This window comes from Crocuta crocuta, unplaced genomic scaffold, assembly GCF_008692635.1.
Source record: "Crocuta crocuta isolate KB4526 unplaced genomic scaffold, BGI_CrCroc_1.0 scaffold141, whole genome shotgun sequence".
NCBI classification, from domain to species: domain Eukaryota; kingdom Metazoa; phylum Chordata; class Mammalia; order Carnivora; family Hyaenidae; genus Crocuta; species Crocuta crocuta.
The window spans coordinates 2,777,178-2,795,732 of record NW_027527951.1 but is presented as its reverse complement, the minus strand read 5'-3'; the positions used below and the strand labels follow the sequence as shown (position 1 = coordinate 2,795,732).

The 18,555-nt window shown below is 35.0% G+C and overlaps 1 protein-coding gene across 4 annotated transcripts in view; it reads right to left on the bottom strand.

Moving 5' to 3' along the window:
- Positions 1-18,555, bottom strand: part of STAU2 (staufen double-stranded RNA binding protein 2) — a 291,840-nt gene that overhangs the window by 261,653 nt on the left and 11,632 nt on the right. Inside the window, exon 1 of one of the 4 annotated variants that reach the window (XM_077752434.1) lies at positions 690-773. The exons of 2 other annotated variants lie outside the window; for them this stretch is intronic. In XM_077752434.1, the coding sequence (XP_077608560.1) occupies positions 690-756 (67 nt within the window). In that variant the 5' untranslated portion in view covers positions 757-773. Of the gene's footprint in view, positions 1-689; positions 774-18,555 lie in introns of those variants that run through there. One more of the 4 variants, XM_077752436.1, reaches the window with a different exon arrangement.

Genomic DNA, 18,555 nt, shown 5'->3' with positions numbered 1-18,555 from the left:
TTTGTCATATTTCTGTTATGGAATATTGTATTTTTGTTGATATGAAATTCGTTCACACGTAACTCTCTATAACTTTGATAAGTAACACTGGTAAATAGATTTAACAGTACCAGCACATGCAACAAAAAGTAGGTATACTCCATTCTTCTTGAGATAGACCCTACTTTATGTCCTTATAAAATATCCTCTCAGGGACTTAAATCTTCACACTATATGAAAATAACGTAGCTCAGACTTTTCAATCAACAGGCAAAAATCTCTGTCCTAAAGGAGTTCTGAGGAGTACAAGAAACAGACACATATAATAAACAAATACAATACTACAATATAAGTGCTATAATAAGGCTGTTACAGGGACTTCTTAGGTGGAGTAGGTATTGAAAGGCAGGTTTTAAGAAGTGGTGATTAGATTAAAGAGAGAATTCACCAAGCTAGCAAAGGGGAGAAGAAAGACAATCCAAGCTTGTCCAAGCACACATGCAGGAGAAAGCAGAGAAAACATCACATTCCACCAAATATAAGTAGATCATTAGCAGAAAATAGAATGCATAGAAGGTAACAGCAGAAAAAACTGACCAGAATCCATCAAAACACCAAAAGTTTCCTGAGCCAGAACTTATAGTAGCAACATTTTTAAAGTAGTTAAATTGCAGCCAGAACTGTTGCTAATAAAGTCTTGTCTACCTCACCTGCCAAGGCAAGTCTCTCCACAGAAGAATCCGTTTCCATCCCTGGTCCCAGAAATGACTTGGACATAGTGTCTATGCCTCTTTGCTGGCTTCCCTTCCCCTATGCCCTGCTATTGGAAGTGACTCATCCTAATTCCCAAGTAAATAAAAAGGAAAAACAAAAACAAAAAACACAGTCAAAAGAGCAGAGAAATTGACTTTCCACAGGTTCTTGTGTTTTAGGAGAAAAAGAATTACCTATCCATATTTGTAACTAAAACAAACCTTATTAACTTCAAATTAGAGTATAACCTAAGGTTGTCCAAGCAAAATCACTCCCCAAGGATCAAACTGCTGTTATAATTGCCTGTTAGGGAAAAATTTAAGTTCCTACTTCATATAAACACAAAAATAAATTCCCTAAGTATTAAAATGAAAATACAAAAATAGGACAAAAGCACAAGAAACTCTGGATAACTATTTGTCATAATCCTGTAAGGCAGAAGGCTTTTCTAGATAAGAAGAGAAACCTAAGAGCCACAGTGGGATAAATTGACAGATTTAACAACATAAAAATGTAAAACTTCTGTAGACCAAAACGTACCACAAGTGACGCTAAAAAGGTCTACAAACTGGAGAAATATTTGCAACGTGTAAAGAAAAATTGTTTAACAATCATAAAATACAAAGATGATATGAATCAATTTTTTAATCCAATAAAAATAAGGACAAATGTATGCACAACCAACTCACAATATAATTTAAGTAAACACATCTGTTCAAAAAGGAAGGTCTAGGGGCGCCTGGGTGGCTTAGTCGGTTAAGCGTCCGACTTTCGCTTAGGTCATGATCTCGCGGTTCGTGGGTTCGAGCCCCGCGTCGGGCTCTGTGCTGACTGCCAGCTCAGAGCCTGGAGCCTATTTCAGAGTCTGTGACTCCCTCTCTCTCTGACCCTCCCCTGTTCACGCTGTCTCTCTCTCTCTCCTAGAAATAAATAAAAATATTAAAAAAAAAAAAGTAAGGTCTAAACAAATAAAAAATTCAGTGATATCCAGTGAAATGTAATTTACCACATTAAGCTGACATAGATGAAAAAAATGATCATACAAATATTGGCCAAGATATGAGAAATTGGGCAAACTGTACTGATGCAAATATAACTCAGTACAAACTTTCTAGTGAGTAATTTGGCAATACTGTTTAAAGTTTCATTGGCGTCTATCTTTAAAACAGCAATTCTACAGACTCACATAAAATACACACAGTGACAATCTGCATGGCAAGACTGTAATATCAAGAACTATAAACAAGCTTAATATTTATCTATCAATACGTACTTAAACTACAATGGGATGTACAACTTGCAAAGATGAGGTACAGAGCTTATGCACTGACATGGGAAACATTACGAGATGTCAAAACAAAAACAGATATTGTCTCATCTTATTTTTATTTTTTTACATCAAACATGCACCTGTGTATTAAGGGAAAAATGGGACTGGCAGGGAACGGAGGGAGTCTTCCCTTTCTACTTTGAAGTATCCCATTGTTCTCCCTTTTTACACTGAATATATATGTTTAACCTTTGTATTAAAAAAATTGTTTTACAAAGCCATACCAAAAGTAAGGAATGATTATAGTGTAAAAGTCTTAGACTCTAATTGCTATTGTCCTTTCTAGTCTTTATAAGGCCACCAAGGTTCTATAAACAAGAAGATACTCAAGGACCTGATTTAAAGCAGACTGTGTCAGGTCTACAATCCCAAACTTTTACAAAGGAAGCCACTTTGGGATTTAAACACAGTTCAAATATGGTATAGCCTGACCAACATTTGATATGGTCAGTCTTCATAACTTTAGTCATTCAAATAGCTGTGTAATGGTATCTCACTGTGGTTTCAATTTGCATTTCCTTAATGACTACTGATGTTGATCATCTTTTCACCTTTTACACACTCTCTGTATTTATTATCCTATAATGAAGTGTCCACCTGAATATTTTACCCATTTTTAATTAGGTTATTTTTCTTACGGTTTTATTTACAGAATTCTTTATGTATTCTAAATATAAGTCATTAATCAGTTATATGTTTCACTAAGATTTTCTCCAGAATGTGGCATCTCTTTTCATTCTCTTACCAGTTATCTTTTGAAGAGAAGACTTTAATTTTAATAAAATATAGTTTGTCAACTTATCCATTTATATATTATGCTCTTGATGTTGTATCTAAGAAATCATTACCTAGTTAAGGTCTCAAGATTTTCTCCTAAGTTTTCTTCTAAAAGCTTTATAGTTTTAGGTTGCACATTTAAGTCTCTGAGCCATTTTGAATTAATTTTCATTTATGGTGCAAAGTATGTATTCAACTCCATTTTTCATATATCTAAATCCAATGCTCAAGCAGTTATTTGTGAAAAACGCTTCTATTTTTTCCACTGTATTGCTTTTTATGGCTTTGTCAAAATCAATTATTTATATGTAAGTGGTTTTGCTTCTGGACTATCTCTTATGTTTCATTGATTTGTCTATCTTTATGACACTGCTATTTTTACTGCAGCTTCATAAGATGAGATGAGATGAAATTAACCTCAAAGTAATCAAGTGTGAGGGCACCTGAGTGGCTCAGTCGGTTAAGTGTCTAACTTCAGCTCAGGTCAGATCTCGTGGTTTGGGAATTCGAGCCCCGCATCAGGCTCTGTGCTGACAACTTAAGAACCTGGAGCTTGCTTCAGATTCTGTGGCCCTCTCTCTCTCTCTGCCCCTCACCCACTCGCACTCTGTCTGTGTCTCTGTCTCTCTCAAAAATAAACATTAAAACGAAAATACGGAATCTGTGAATAGTAAGAATCAACTGTGTCTCTCAATTTATTTAGGTATCCTTCACTTTCTCTCAACAGTATTTTGTAGTTCTCAATTTTCTTTAACATATTTTGTCAGATTTATCAGCAAGTATTTCATATTTTTGTACTCTTGTATATGTTATTTTTTATTTGAACTTGTGACTGTTCACTGCTACTTTATAGAAACACAACTGATTTTTGTATATTAATCTTGTATCCTTCAACCTTAAACTCATTCAATTAGTGCTAATAGTATTGTGAGATTTTTACATATACAGTCAGGTCATCTGTGAATAAGGATAGTTTTATTCCTTTCATGTGAATAGCATTTATGATTTGTTTGTTTTCTTCTTCCCTGATTTCACCAGCTAGAACTTTCAGGGCAATGTTGAATAAGATGGTACAAGTAAACATCTCTCTGATGTTCCTGATATTATAAAGAAAATATTTAACATTTCATCAATAAGTACAATGTCAGCAAATTATGTTTGTCCATGTTTGTCATGAATGTCCATTATCAGATTGAGGAATCCCACTTCTATACTTAGTATCATAAAGGTTTGTTTTGTTCTTGTTTTTTTTTAAATCAGGAAGGTTACTGGATTAGTCAAGTGATTTTTCTCCATCTATTGAGATGATCATGATTTTTACTTTTTAGTTTGTAAATATGGTGAATTATATTGTTTTTTTTTTTTAATGTTAAACCAACCTTGAATTCCTGAATAAACCCAAAGTGGTCATGACATATTAACCTTTTAATATACAGTTGAATTTGATTTGCTGAAATTTGGCTTAAATGTTTTGCATCTATGCTTGCAAGTAGTAGTATTCTGAGGTCTTATAATGTCTTTGTCTGGTTTTCATTGCCCAGTAATGCTAGCATTGTAGGCTTTCAAAAAGATCCCCTCCACTTCATTTTTTTAGAAAAGTTGATATAGAATTAATATTCTTTCTTTCTATAGTGTTTTGTATACTTCACCAGTAAAACTAGTTGGACCTGGAGTTTAACTACAATTTCAATTTCTTTAGTACATACAGGGCTCTTGAGATTATTATTTTTTTCCCCTTTGAGATTAAATTACTCTTATTTTTCTACTTTTTTAACATAGAAGCTGAAGTCATTTAGAATATTTCTTCTGGTCTAATACAGATGTTTAGAGCTATAGATTTCCCTCTGTTTTAGCAGCACTTTTAACATGTTTCTCTTCTCATTCAGTTTAAAATATTTACCAATTTCTTTTTTAATTTCTTCTAACAATGGATTACTTATAAGCATGCTATATAATTTCCAAATATTTGGGAACTTTTCCAAGGATCTATTAATGATTTCTAATTTAATTCCACTGTCGTCTGGAAAGATTTTTATGAAATGAATCCTTCTGAATTTATTGAGACTTCTTTCATAGCCCAATCTTGGTAAATACAGTCTATCTTGGTAAGTGTTCTGTGTAAACTTCTGACCAAATGTCTTTTCTACTCTTCTTGAGTAGAGTGTTCTGCAAATCTACTTAGGTCAAGTTGGTAGACGGTAGTATTCAACTCAACTGTATCTTTGGTAATTTTCTGCCCTCTTGTTATATCAATTATTGAGAGGGGTTACTGAAATCTTTGGCTATAACATTTCTGTTCATTTTGTTTGGCATGTTTTGAAGCTCAGCTTAAGTGCATAAACATTAAGCCTGTTATGTCCTCTTAATTAAATGACCCCATTATTATTACAAAATGATTTTTATACCAGATAATATTGAAATCTCATTTGTCTGAAATTAATAAACTCATTACAACTTTCTTTCAACTAGGTTAACATGTTACAGCTTCTTCTACTTTTTTACTTTTAACGTACTTGTATTTATAGGTAAAAATGCTTCTTATAGCCAAGTAAATGATTGGATCTTGCTTTTTATTCAATCTTGGCCTTTAAACTGAGGTGTTTAGAATATTTATATTTAAATTTAATATGGTTATTCATTAGAACATATCATCTTGCTATTTATCTTATACAGGATTTGCCCCAACTGATCTTTTTTCCCTTTTCATGTTGTCATGACTTTTACTGGGTTAATTTCTGCATGATTAAATTCTACTTTTTTTGGTTTATGAGTTATGACTGTTTTCCTATTTTAGTAGCTCCTTAGAGTTTACAACATAGATCTTTAACTTATCACAGTCTACCTTTAAGTGATATTATACCACCTAATGTAGAGTATAAGAATCTCTTTATACTTTCAGCCCTTAAACTGTTATCTTGCATTTTACTTTTATGTATGTTATAAACCATACAATATCTTGTTAATATTTTTACTTTAAGCAAATATATTTTCAAGAGATTAAATAAGAAACAAATTCTAGGGGCTCCTGGGTGGCTCAGTCAGTTGAGTGTCTGACTCTTGATTTGGGCTTAGGTCATGATCCCAAGGTCATGAGTCATGAGATCAAGCCCCACATCAGGCTCTGTGATGAGCATGGAGCCTACTTAGGATTCTCATTCTCTCTCATTCTCTTTCTGCCCTTTGCATTTTCTCTCTCTTTAAAATAAAATCCTTAAAAAAAAAAAAATTCAGTATGTTTACCAAGTAGTTACCATTTANAGATTAAATAAGAAACAAATTCTAGGGGCTCCTGGGTGGCTCAGTCAGTTGAGTGTCTGACTCTTGATTTGGGCTTAGGTCATGATCCCAAGGTCATGAGTCATGAGATCAAGCCCCACATCAGGCTCTGTGATGAGCATGGAGCCTACTTAGGATTCTCATTCTCTCTCATTCTCTTTCTGCCCTTTGCATTTTCTCTCTTTAAAATAAAATCCTTAAAAAAAAAAAAAATTCAGTATGTTTACCAAGTAGTTACCATTTCTGTGGTTTTGTTTTTGTTTTTGTTTTCATTCAACTGGTATCATTTTCTTGCTGTCTGAAGGACATACTTTAAAATCTTCCTGAAGGAGAAGGAGGGGAATGTTAGCAATGAATTTCTTCAGCTTCTTGGTNAAAAAAAAAATTCAGTATGTTTACCAAGTAGTTACCATTTCTGTGGTTTTGTTTTTGTTTTTGTTTTCATTCAACTGGTATCATTTTCTTGCTGTCTGAAGGACATACTTTAAAATCTTCCTGAAGGAGGAGGGGAATGTTAGCAATGAATTTCTTCAGCTTCTTGGCGTTTGAAAGTGTATTTTTTAACATTTTTGCTTCTGAAACATATTTTTGCCAGATACAGAATCATAGGTTGATTTTTTTTTCATTTTTCAATACTTTAAAGATATTATTCCACTGTTTTCTTGCTTACATTGTTTCTGACAAGAAATCTAATGTCATCGTTATCTTTGTTCCTATGCAGACAACTTGATTATGTCTGATTTTTACTCTGTTTTTAAGATTTTCTCTTTATCATTTGCATTTGGTAATTTGATTATGATGAGCCTTGGGGTAGTTTCCTTTATATTTATTTTTTTTTAATTTTTTAAATGTTTTTATCTATTTTGGAGAGAGAGAGGGAGAGAAAGACAGCAGGGGAGGGTCAGAGAGAGAGAGGGAGATACAGAATTTGAAGACAGGCTCCAACCTCTGAGCTAGCTGTCAGCAGAGCCCAACGCAGGGCTTGAACCCACAAACCGTGAGATCATGACCTAAGCCAAAGTTAGACACTTAACCGACTGAACCACCCAGGTGCTCCAATTTCCTTTATATTTCTTAAACTTGGTAGCTCACTGAAATTCTTTACGGTGTCATCAATAAAATTTACTTGGAAAGTTCTGATTTATGGTTTCATCTTAATAAAACTTATTTGGTAGAGCATGTGGGTGGCTCAGTCAGTTAAATGTCCAACTTCAGTTCACATCACGATCCCATGGTTCGTGAGTTCAAGCCCCACACTGGACTCTGTGCTAGACAACTCAGAGCCTGGAAAGCTTGCTTCAGATTTTGTCTCTCCCTCTCTCTCTGCCCCCTCCCCCTACCTCTGCTCACATTCTCCCTCTCAAAAATAAACAAACATTAAAAAATAGTTTTAAAAACTTATTTCAAAAGTTTTTGACAACCATTTCTGGAAGTATATATACAAATAAATATATATGTATATACATTTTTTGAGGGAGGGTTGCAAACAGGGGAAGGGGCAGAGAGAGAGGGCAAGAAAGAATCTTAAAGAGGCTCCATGTCCAGCAAAGAACACAACAAGGGACTCCAGCTCACAACTGTGAGATCATGACCTGAGCCCAAATCAAGAGTCAGACACTTAGCCAACTAAGCCACCCAAACACCCCTAGAAATATATATTTATGTAACATGCCACCTTTAGGAAATCTAATTACATATTTGATTGTTTGAAGGTATCTTACAGCTAACTGATATTTCTACATTTTTTTCCTCTGTATATTTCTATTGGGTGGTTTCTATTGCTATATCTTCAAGTTTATTCATCTTTTTCCTCCAAGATCTAATCTAAGATTTATCTCATCTGGTGTACTTTTCAACTCAGATGCAGTTTTCATCTTTAAAAGTTCTATATGGATCTTTTTGCATCTTATATGTTTCTAACTTTCTGAACATATGGAATACAATTATACCAAAGAGTTTTAAAATCCTCTGCTAATTCTATCATCTGAATCAATTCTTTTCCTCCATGACAGATTATTCTCATTATGGGTCATGTTTTTAGGTTCCTGTGCATATATAGGAATCTTTAACTAAATGACAAGCACTTGTTATATGCTAGTATTTCCCACTCCTATAAATCTTCCTGAACTTTGTTCTGGGATGCAGTTATGTAACTTGGAAATATTCTGTTCCTTTCAAGTCTTGCTGTTATAATTTGCAACTCAGCTCCAGAGCAACAACATCTCAACCAGGAGAATGTGCCATGTTCCACACCTCAGTTCTCACTGCCTGTGCCACATCCTGGTAAGTTTCTCAAAGCAACAGACTGAGGCAATTTGCAGGGCTCACGTCACTTGTTTCTCATCTCTCAGAAATACCTGACCATCACTGCTTCATGTGCAATGTCTTCAGAGCTATTGTTTTATGTACACAGTTTTATGAAGCAAGGGGCTGTTTCATGATACGAAACATACAAGCCAACTATAAGCCAGAAGCAGGCAATCTTTGTACTTCTAGTCTATCTTTATCTTTATATTCAAAGTTTCTCAACACCATATATTTGAATATTGCTTTTCTAGCCAAACTGAATATCTGCTTTTTAACTAGACTGTTTAGATCATTTATATTTAACATAATTATCAAAAAGATAAGATTTAAATATACTATTTTGCTATTTTTGTCACATCTCATTTATTCCATTTTTCATCTTTACTTACTTTCTTGTGGACTGATTAGGTTTTAATATTCAATTCATCTCTCCTATTGCTGGTAGGTTTTGGTTTTGTTTTTTTTTTTTTTTTACTTTTTTATAGCAGTGGCTCTAAAATATATACAGCTTACCTCCAAATAAATATTATGACACTCTGTATATGGCATAATGACCTAATAATATCATACTTCCCTTTCTCCTGTACCATTCTTTATGCTACTGCCATCAGTCAATCTACTTCTATGTATACTATAAGCCACCAAATCACTGTTATTACCTTTGATTTAATCAACTATCTTTTGAAAAGTTTAAAAATGAAGAAACTATATTTACCCCACATTTTACTATTTCTTACACTCTTCATTCCTTTTCAAAGACCCAAATTTCCACCGATTAGTAATTTTCCTCTTGCCTAAATAACTTCCTTTAAGACTTCATGCAGTGCAAGTCTGCTGAAAGTAAATTCTCTCAAATTGTTTCTCAAATCATGTACCTGGATAAGGGACTGATATCTAGAATACATAAATAACTTTTACATCTCAACAACAGAAAATAAATCCCAATTAAAAATGGGGGACCCTTTTGGGTTTTCTACATATAGTATCCTGTCATCTTCAGGTGATGACCATTTTACTGATTCCTCTCCAATTTGGATGCCTTTCACTTCTTTTTCCTGCTAACTGCTGTGGCTAGGATCTGCAACACTATGTTGAATAAAAGTGGTGACAGTGGGCATCCTTGTCTTGTTCCTGATCTTAGAGGGAAAGCTTATAGCTGTTTAGCACTGAGTATGTTAACTGTGGGTTTACTATATATGGCCTGTTATGTTGAGGTACACATTCCCTCTGTAGTTACTTTGTTGAGAGTTTTTATCATAAATGATGTTAAAATTTGTCAAATGCCTTTTCCACATCTATAAAGAGGATCATACAGTTCTTTTCTTCATCTTGTTAATGTGCTGTACCATTACTGGTTGATGTTAAACCATTCTTTGCAACCCTCAAATAAATCCTACTTGATCATGGTTTATCATACTTTTGATGTATTGTGGTATTCAGCTTGCTAATATTTTGTTGAGAATATTTGCATCAATGTTCATCAATGATATTGGCCTATAATTTTTAAAAATCTTTTATGTGGTATCCTTGTATGGTTTGGTATCAGGGTAATGTTGGCCTCATAAAAGGTGTTGGAAGTATTCCCTCCTCTTCAATTTTTTGGAAAAGTCTGAAAAGGATAGGTGTTAAATCTTTTTTTTTTATATATTTTTATTTATTTCTAGGAGAGAGAGAGACAGCATGAGCAGGGGAGGGTCAGAGAGAGAGGGAGACACAGACTCTGAAATAGGCTCCATGCTCTGAGCTGGCAGTCAGCACAGAGCCGGACACGGGGCTCGAACCCACGAACCACGAGATCATGACCTAAGCGAAAGTCGGACGCTTAGCCGACTAAGCCACCCAGGCGCCCCTGTTAAATCTTTTTTAATTTTGGCAGAAGTTAGCAGCGAAACTATCTGGTCTTGGACTTTTCCTTGTTGGAAGGTTTTCCATTACTAATCATTAATTTTGGCAGAAGTTACCAGCGAAACTATCTGGTCTTGGACTTTTCCTTGTTGGAAGGTTTTCCATTACTAATCAATCTCAGTAGTAACTAGTTCATTCAAATTTTCTATTTCTCCATGATTCAGTCCTGGAAGATAATATGTTTCTAGGAATTTATCCATTTCTACTAGGTTATCCTATTTGTTAGGATATATTTCTTGGTAGTATCTTATGATCCTTTGTACTGTGGTGTCAGTTGTAATTTCTACTCTTTCATTTTATTAGAGCCTCCTTTTTTTTCTTGGTTATGAGTCTAAAAATTTCTCAACATCATCTTTTCAAATAATCAGCTCTTAGTTTTATTAATCTTTTCTACTGTTTCTCAGTCTCTTTCATTTATTTCTGCTCTGATTGCTATTATTTCTTCTACTAACACTGAGGTTTATTTTGTTCTTTTTTTTCTAGCTCCCTTAGGTATAAAGTTAGATTTGAGATTTTTCTTTCCTGAGGTAGTCCTGTATTGCTATAATATTCTCTCCTAGAATTGCTTTTGCTGTATCCCAAAGATTTTGGTATATCACAGTTCTATTTTCCTTTATCTCTATTTTTTTATTTCTTTGATTTCTTCAATGACCTATTGTTTGTTGGGTAGCACGTTGTTTAACTTCCTCATTTTCAAGTTTTCTTCTTATAATCGATTTATAGTTTCATACCATTGTAATCAGAAAAGATGCTCAACAGAACTTCAATCTTTTTTAATCTATTGAGGCTTAACTGGTGGCCTAACATGTGATCTAACCTAAAATGGTCTACGTGCACTTGAGAATAATGTTTGTTGCTGGTTTTAGATGGAATGTTTTGAATATATTAAATCCATATGGTGTCATTTAAGGCTGGGGTTTCCTTATTAATTTTCTGTCTGAATGATCTATTCATTGATATAAGCAGGGTGTTAAAATCCCCTACTATTTTGATATTGCTATCAATCTCTCCCTTTAGATCTGTTAATATTTGCTTCAAATATCTTGATGTTTCTATGTTGTGTCCATATCTATTTATTATGTCTTCCTTTTGGACCGACCCCTTTATCATTATGTGATGTCCTTCGTTGTCTATTATTACAATTTTTTGTTTTAAAGTTGATTTTGTTTGCCACCAATGTAACTATACTCCTTCCTTCCTTCCTTCTTTCTTTCTTTTCGTTCCATATGCTCTACGCCCACCATGGGGTTTGAACTCATGACCCTAAGATCAAGAGTTTCATCCTCCACCAGCTTCTGAAGTGAGATTCTTCTAGGCTGCATACAGAAGGGTCTTACATTTTTTTAAATCCTTTTAGCCACTCTGTCTTTTGATTGGAGAGTTTAAGCCATTTACAATTAAAGCAATTATTGGTAGGTGTATACTTCTTTCAATTTTGTTCACTGTTTAACAGTTGTTTTCATAATTCCTCTGTTCCTTTCTTCTTCTTTCTCTTCCACTGTGGTTTGGTGGTTTTCTTTAGTGTTCTGTTCATATTCCGTCTCATTCTCTTTTGTATATTTATTGTAACCTTTTTGTTTTGTGGTTACCATGAGGTTCATATATAACTTCCTAAATATATAATGGTCTGCTTTGAGTTGATAGCAATTAAATTGGCACATAATCCAAAACATATTTTCTCCACCCTGCCCAGGTTTTATATTTTTTGATGTCAGGTTTTACATAATTTCATTCTTTAACTAATTATCATAGTTTTAGTTAATTTTTCTATTTTTGCCTTTTTTTAAGCTTCATACTTGGTTTGTGATTGATCTACTACCTTTACTATAAATTTACCTTTTTCCAGTGAGGTTTTTGCTTTCATACATTTGCTTGTTATTAATGCCATTGCTTTTGAGCTTAGAGAAGTCCCTTTAACATTTCTTGTAAGGCTAGTTTAATAGTGATGAACACCTCTAGTTTTCGATTATCTGAACAATTCTTAATCTCTCTTTCAATTCTGAATGATAACCTTGTCAAGTAGAGAATTGTTGGTTGGAAGCTTTTCCCATTTAGCACTTTGAACGTGTCATGCCACTCTTCCAGCTTGCGAAGTTCTGCTGAAAACTCTGCTGATAGCCTTTATGTAATAAGTTGTTTTTCTCCAGCTTTTAAGATTCTCTAATTTTAACCATTTAAATTATAATGTATCTTGATGTAGATCTCTTAGGGTTCATCTTATTTAGAATTCTCTGATGAACTTGTATGTATGTTTCATTCCCCAGATTAGAAGTTTTCCACCATGATTTCTTCAAACAAGTTTTCTGCCTCTTTCTCTCTTTTCTTTCTAGGACCTATATATAAAGTGAATGTTATTCCACTTGATACTGTCCGAAAGATCCCTTAAGTTATCTTCATTTTCTAATTTTTGTTTCTTTTTGCTACTGTGTCTATATGAGTTCTATTGCTTTGCATCCAGCTCAATGATCCAATATTCAGCTCATCCAGTCTGTGTATTTTTCAGTTCAGTTATTTTACTCTTCAGCACTGTAACTTTTTATTTGGACCTTTCTTACATTGTCTCTTTACAGTCGATCTCACTGTGTTCTATCTATTCTTCTCCTAAGTTCAGTGAGCATCTTTACGACCATTACTTTGAATTCTTTATCAGGCTGATTATCTCCATTTCATTAATGTCATTTTCTGATGTTTTATCTTCTTTCATCTGGAACATAGTCTCTGTCTACTCATTTTGCCTGACTCTTGTTTGTTTCTATGTATCAGTTAAATCAACCACCTCTCCTAGTCTTCAAGGAGTGGCCTTGTGTAGAAGATGTCACATGTACCTCAAAAGCACAATCCCCTCTTACTACCAGAGCTAGATTCCCTGTGTGGGCTGTATTCACTGTCTGTGGTAGCACCCTGTCTCCAGCACAGGGTGAATGAGGCTGGTACATGGCTCAGCTGCGTGCGGCTATGTGGAGCTTTCACCTAGCTGCAACACATGATTGCGCTGTGGGATTGGGCAGGGTTCTCAGCTAGGTATGCCCACTGGCTCCAGAAATTTGAGAGATAGATGCAAAATGGTTCCCACCAGCACCAACATTAGCAAGGCAGGAGGAGGTCACAAATATGGCGCCTACCAATGTCTCTGTTCCCACAAAAGTCCCAACATTTTTCTGCCTGACAGACGCATTAAAATTACTAAGTAGGTCTTCTTCAGAGAGGCACTTCTCAAATGCATATTTTTGTGCTGGTCCTAGGATGAGTACATGTGCTAATCCTTTAAGAGTGGGTTCTCCACATCTATAGTTCTATGGTTTTTCTGGATATAATCCCAGTTGGTTCTCAAATCCCAGTATTTATGTGGTTTGTCTGTTACGCAGGACCCAAGGATTGGGGTGCCTGTTATGAAGCACTAACCTCTGGTTCAGGGAAAAGTTTCATATTTTTTTAGTTCCCTCCTGATTATATATCACACCTGGGATGGGGGATTTTTTTTGTTTTGTTTTGTTTTTTGGCAAGATGATATCTCTGCCTCTTCTCCCCATCTCAATGCTGTCTTTTTTGTCCTTTGTTGTGGAAACTGTTCATTCAGTCTTCTGGTCTTTTTCAAAGGAAATTATTCCACACGTAGTTGTTTATTTGTTGTAGGAGGAGCAAGTTCAGGATCTTCCTACAGAACCATCTTTAACCCAACTCCTTAATTTTAAGCAAAACTGACATAACATCAAATTAAATATTTTTAAAAACCAAATCCGTGGCATTCAGTACAGTCACAATTTTGTGCAACTACCACCTCTATCTTGTTCCAAAACATTTTTGTCACCCCAAGAAGAAACTCTATATCCATTAGGCAGCTGCTCCCTATTTCCCCTACCTTCAGGCCTTGGCAAACACAAATGTGAACTGTTTATGTAGGTTTACTTATATTTATTTCATATAAATGGAATCATAGAATATGTGACCTTGTGTCTGACTTAATTCACTCAGCAAAATGTTTCCAAGGTTCTCCAGACTGTAGCATATATCAGTACTTCGAGGTTTTTGGTTTGTTTTTTGTTTTTCGTTTTATAGCTGAAGAAGTCAATGGTATGTATATACTTAATCATACTTCCATCTATAAGCATTTAGGCTGCTTCCATAATTTGGGTATTATAAATAGTATTATTATGAACATGTGTGTACATATATAGGAGTACCAGTTTTCACTCCTTTTGGGTATATACCTAGAACAGAATGGCTGGATCACATGCTAATTCTATGTTTAATATTTAAAAAAAATTTTTTTTAACATTTATTCATTTTTGAGAGACAGCAAGAGACAAAGCATGAGTGGGGGAGGGTCAGAGAGAGAGGGAGACACAGAATCCAAAGCAGGCTCCAGGCTCTGAGCTGTCAGCCAGAGCCCGACGGGGGGCTCGAACTCACTGACCATGAGATCATGAGCTGAAGTCGGATGCCCTACTGACTGAGCCACCCAGGTGCCCCAATGCTTAACATTTTAAAGAACTGCCAAATTGTTTTCCACAGGTTAATCATTTTATACTCCCTCCAGCAATGAGCCCTTGTACACTGTTATACCAACACTTCGCACCCTTGTACCAACACGTTACTGTTTTTGGTTTTTATTCTAGCCGTCCTGTGGGCATGAACTGGGAAGTCACTGCAGTTTTTCATCTGCATTTCCCCAGTCACTAACAAGGTTGAATACTTCTTCATATCCATATTGGTCATTGGTGTATCTTCTTTGGAAAATTGTCAATTTAAGTCCTTTTCCGGGGCGCCTGGGTGGCTTAGTCGGTTAAGCATCCGACTTTCGCTTAGGTCATGATCTCACAGTTTGTGGGTTCGAGCCCCGCGTCGGGCTCTGTGCTGACTGCCAGCTCAGAGCCTGGAGCCTATTTCAGAGTCTGTGACTCCCTCTCTCTCTGACCCTCCCCTGCTCACGCTGTCTCTCTCTCTCTTAGAAATAAATAAATATTTAAAAAAAAAAAAAAGTCCTTTTCCCATTTCTTAGTTGGGTTGTTTGTAGTTTTGTTATTGAGTTATCAGGGTTTTAGTTCTTAAATTTAAGTCATTGATTCACTTAGACTTAAAATATTTTAAGTTTTATTTTGAGAAAAGGAGAGACAGAATTGAGAATCCCAGGCAGGCTCCACACCAGGAGCAATGAACCTAATGCAGGGCTCAAAGTCACAAACCATGAGATCATGACCATGATCGAAACCAAGAATAGGATGCTTAACCAAGTGAGTCATCCAGGCACCACCACCTCCCCCCCCAAAAAAAGTTGGAGCTAATATTTTAATGTGGTGTGAGGTAGGGGTCTAAATGTATTCTTTTCCATGTGGGTATCTAGTTGTCCCAAAACTATTTGTTAAAGAAATTTTTCTTTCTTGCACTGAGTGGTCATGGCACTCCATCAAAAATCATCTGTAGATAAAGACAGACTGATAGATAGATACATAGATAGATAGATAGATAGATAGATAGATAGATAGATAGATAGATAATAGATAGATAGATAGGATTAGTTTTTCTCCTCTCAATTCTATTCCATTGGTTTGTATGTCTATCCTTATGTCTGTACCACACTGTTTTGACTACTGTAGCTTTATAACATGTTTTGAAATGGGGAAGTATGTGGGGCACCTCGGTGGCTCAGTCGGTTAAGCATCCAACTTCGGCTCAGGTCATAATCTCGCAGTTCATGGGTTTGAGCCCCGCATCGGCTTGTGCTGGCAGCTCAGAGCCTGGAGCCTGTTTCAGATTCTGTGTCCCCCCCTCTCTCTCTCTCTCTGCCCCTCCCCCATTCATGTTCTGTCTCAAAAATAAACTATTAAAAAATTTTTAATTAATTAATTAATTTTAAAAAATGAAATGGGGAAGTATGAGTCCTCCAACTCTGTTCTTTTTTAAGAATAGAGATTTGGCTATTTGAACCCATCGCAATTTCATACGAATTTAGAAACCTGTTTTTCCAGTTCTGCAAAAAGGTCACTAGAATTCTGATAGAGATCTCATTGAATCTGTACATTGTTTTGCATAGTATTGCCACTTCAACAATATTAAATCTTCCAATCTATAAACACAGAATGTCTTTCCATTTATTTAGATCTTCTTTAATTTCTTTCAACAACGTTTTATGGTTTTCAATATATGGATCTTTCAATTCTTTAAATTTTTGGACATTATTAAATGGAACAGTTTCCTTCTTTTCCTTTTTGGATTGTGGTATACAGAAACACAATTTTACTTTGTGTTTGATCCTGTACCTACTATTTTTCTGAATCTGTTTACTAGCTCTAGTGGGTTTTTGTAGATTCTTTGGGGTTTTCTATATATGTTATCTAAAATAGAAACAGTTCTACTTCTTCCTTCCCAATTTAAATGTCTTTTTTCTTGCCTAGCTGCTCTGGCTATATAACTCCTACCACAATGCTGAACAGCAGTGTGAAAATGGGCACCTGTCTTGTTTCTGACCACAGGGAAAAGTTTTGTCCTTCACAATTGAGTTGTATGCTAATATGGGTTTTTCATGAATCCCTTTATCATATTGAAGAATTTCCCTTCTCTTTCTAGTTTTGAAGTATTTCTATTATAAACAGGTGTTATATTTTGTCAAAAGCCTTCCATATCAACTGGTGATGTTTATTTCTTCCCTTCATCCTACTAATGCAAGGTACTACATGGATTAAGGTTTTTCTATGTTGAACTGCCCTTGCATTCCCACTTGGATAAATCCCACTTGGTCCTGGTGTATAATCATTAAAATATACTGCTGGATTTAGTTTCTTAGTGATTTGTTGAGGATTTTTACATCTAAACTCATAAAGAATATTAATCTTCAGTTTTTTGTTTTGTTTCTCATGGTATCTGTTTGGCTTTGGTATCAGAGTAATGCTGGTCTCATAGGATTAGCAAGTATTCTCTGTCCTCTTAATTTTTGGAAGAGTTTGAGAGGATAAGTGTTCATTCTTCTTTAAATGTTTGGTAGAATTCACCAGTAATGCCATCTGGTCCTGGACTTTTCTTTGTTTGGGAGAGATCTGTTATTATTACTATTACTAATTCAATCTATTTACTTGTTGTAAGTTATTATTTTCTATTGCTTAAGTCGTTCTGGTAATCTGTGTTTCTAGGAATTTGTCCATTTCATGTATAATATCCAATCTGTTGACATACAATTGTTCATAGTACTCTCTTATAACCTTTTTTATTTCTTTAAGGTCAGCAGCAATATCCCCACCTTCACTGCTGATTTTAGTTATGTGTGTCTTTGCTTCCCCCGCCCCTCCCCTTTGTCAGTCTAAGTTAGTTTAGGTAAAGATTTGTCAATTTTGTTGATCTTTTCAAAGAAAAGATTCTGGTTTTGCAGATTCTCTATATTGTTTCCTATTCCCTAGTTCACTTATCTCCACTTTATTATTTCCTTTCTTTAGCTCACTTTGGATTTAATTTGCTCCTCTGTTTCTAGTTTCCTTAAAGTAAAAAATTAGATTTGTTTCAGTTCTTCTTTTTAAATATAGGTCTTTACTGCTATAAATTTCCCTATGAGTACTACTTTTGCTGCATCTCATAAGTTATGGTATGCTGTGTTTCCATTTTCATTTGTTGCTAATAATTTTCTAATTTCCCGTGAGTTCTTCTTTGACCTACTGGTTATTTACAAGTGTGCTATTTAATTTCTACATATTTTTGAGTTTTCCAGTATTCTTTGTTATTGATTTGGAGCTTCATTCCACTGTGACTGAAGAAGATACTTTTATGGTTTCAACTGTTTAAAATGTATGCAGACTTTTTTGTGGCCCAATATATGGACCATCCCTGAAGAATGTCTCATGTGCACTTGAAATAATGTAATGTATATTCTGCTCTTACTGAGTGTTTTGTGTATGTCATTTAGGTCTAACTGGCTTACAGTGTTGTTCAAGTCCTCTATTTCCTTACTGATCTGTCTAGACGCTCTATTCCTTATTCAAAGTGAGGTAAACATTGGAATTTTTGACCGAATGATGAAAACTATAAATTTTACATTGTTGGATTCTGAATTGTGTTGTATTCCTTTAGTGGACTTCGTTTGGATGCACAGGTAAGTAACTTGGGGTCACTTGAAGCCTTCTCAGGACTCTTCCCAATGCCTCATGTATTAGAAGGTCTTTAGACTCTAGATAATCTAGATACAAACTATTATCAGCCCTGTAACAGTTCTGGAAATTGTTTTCTTACTGCTTTCCAGTCATTCT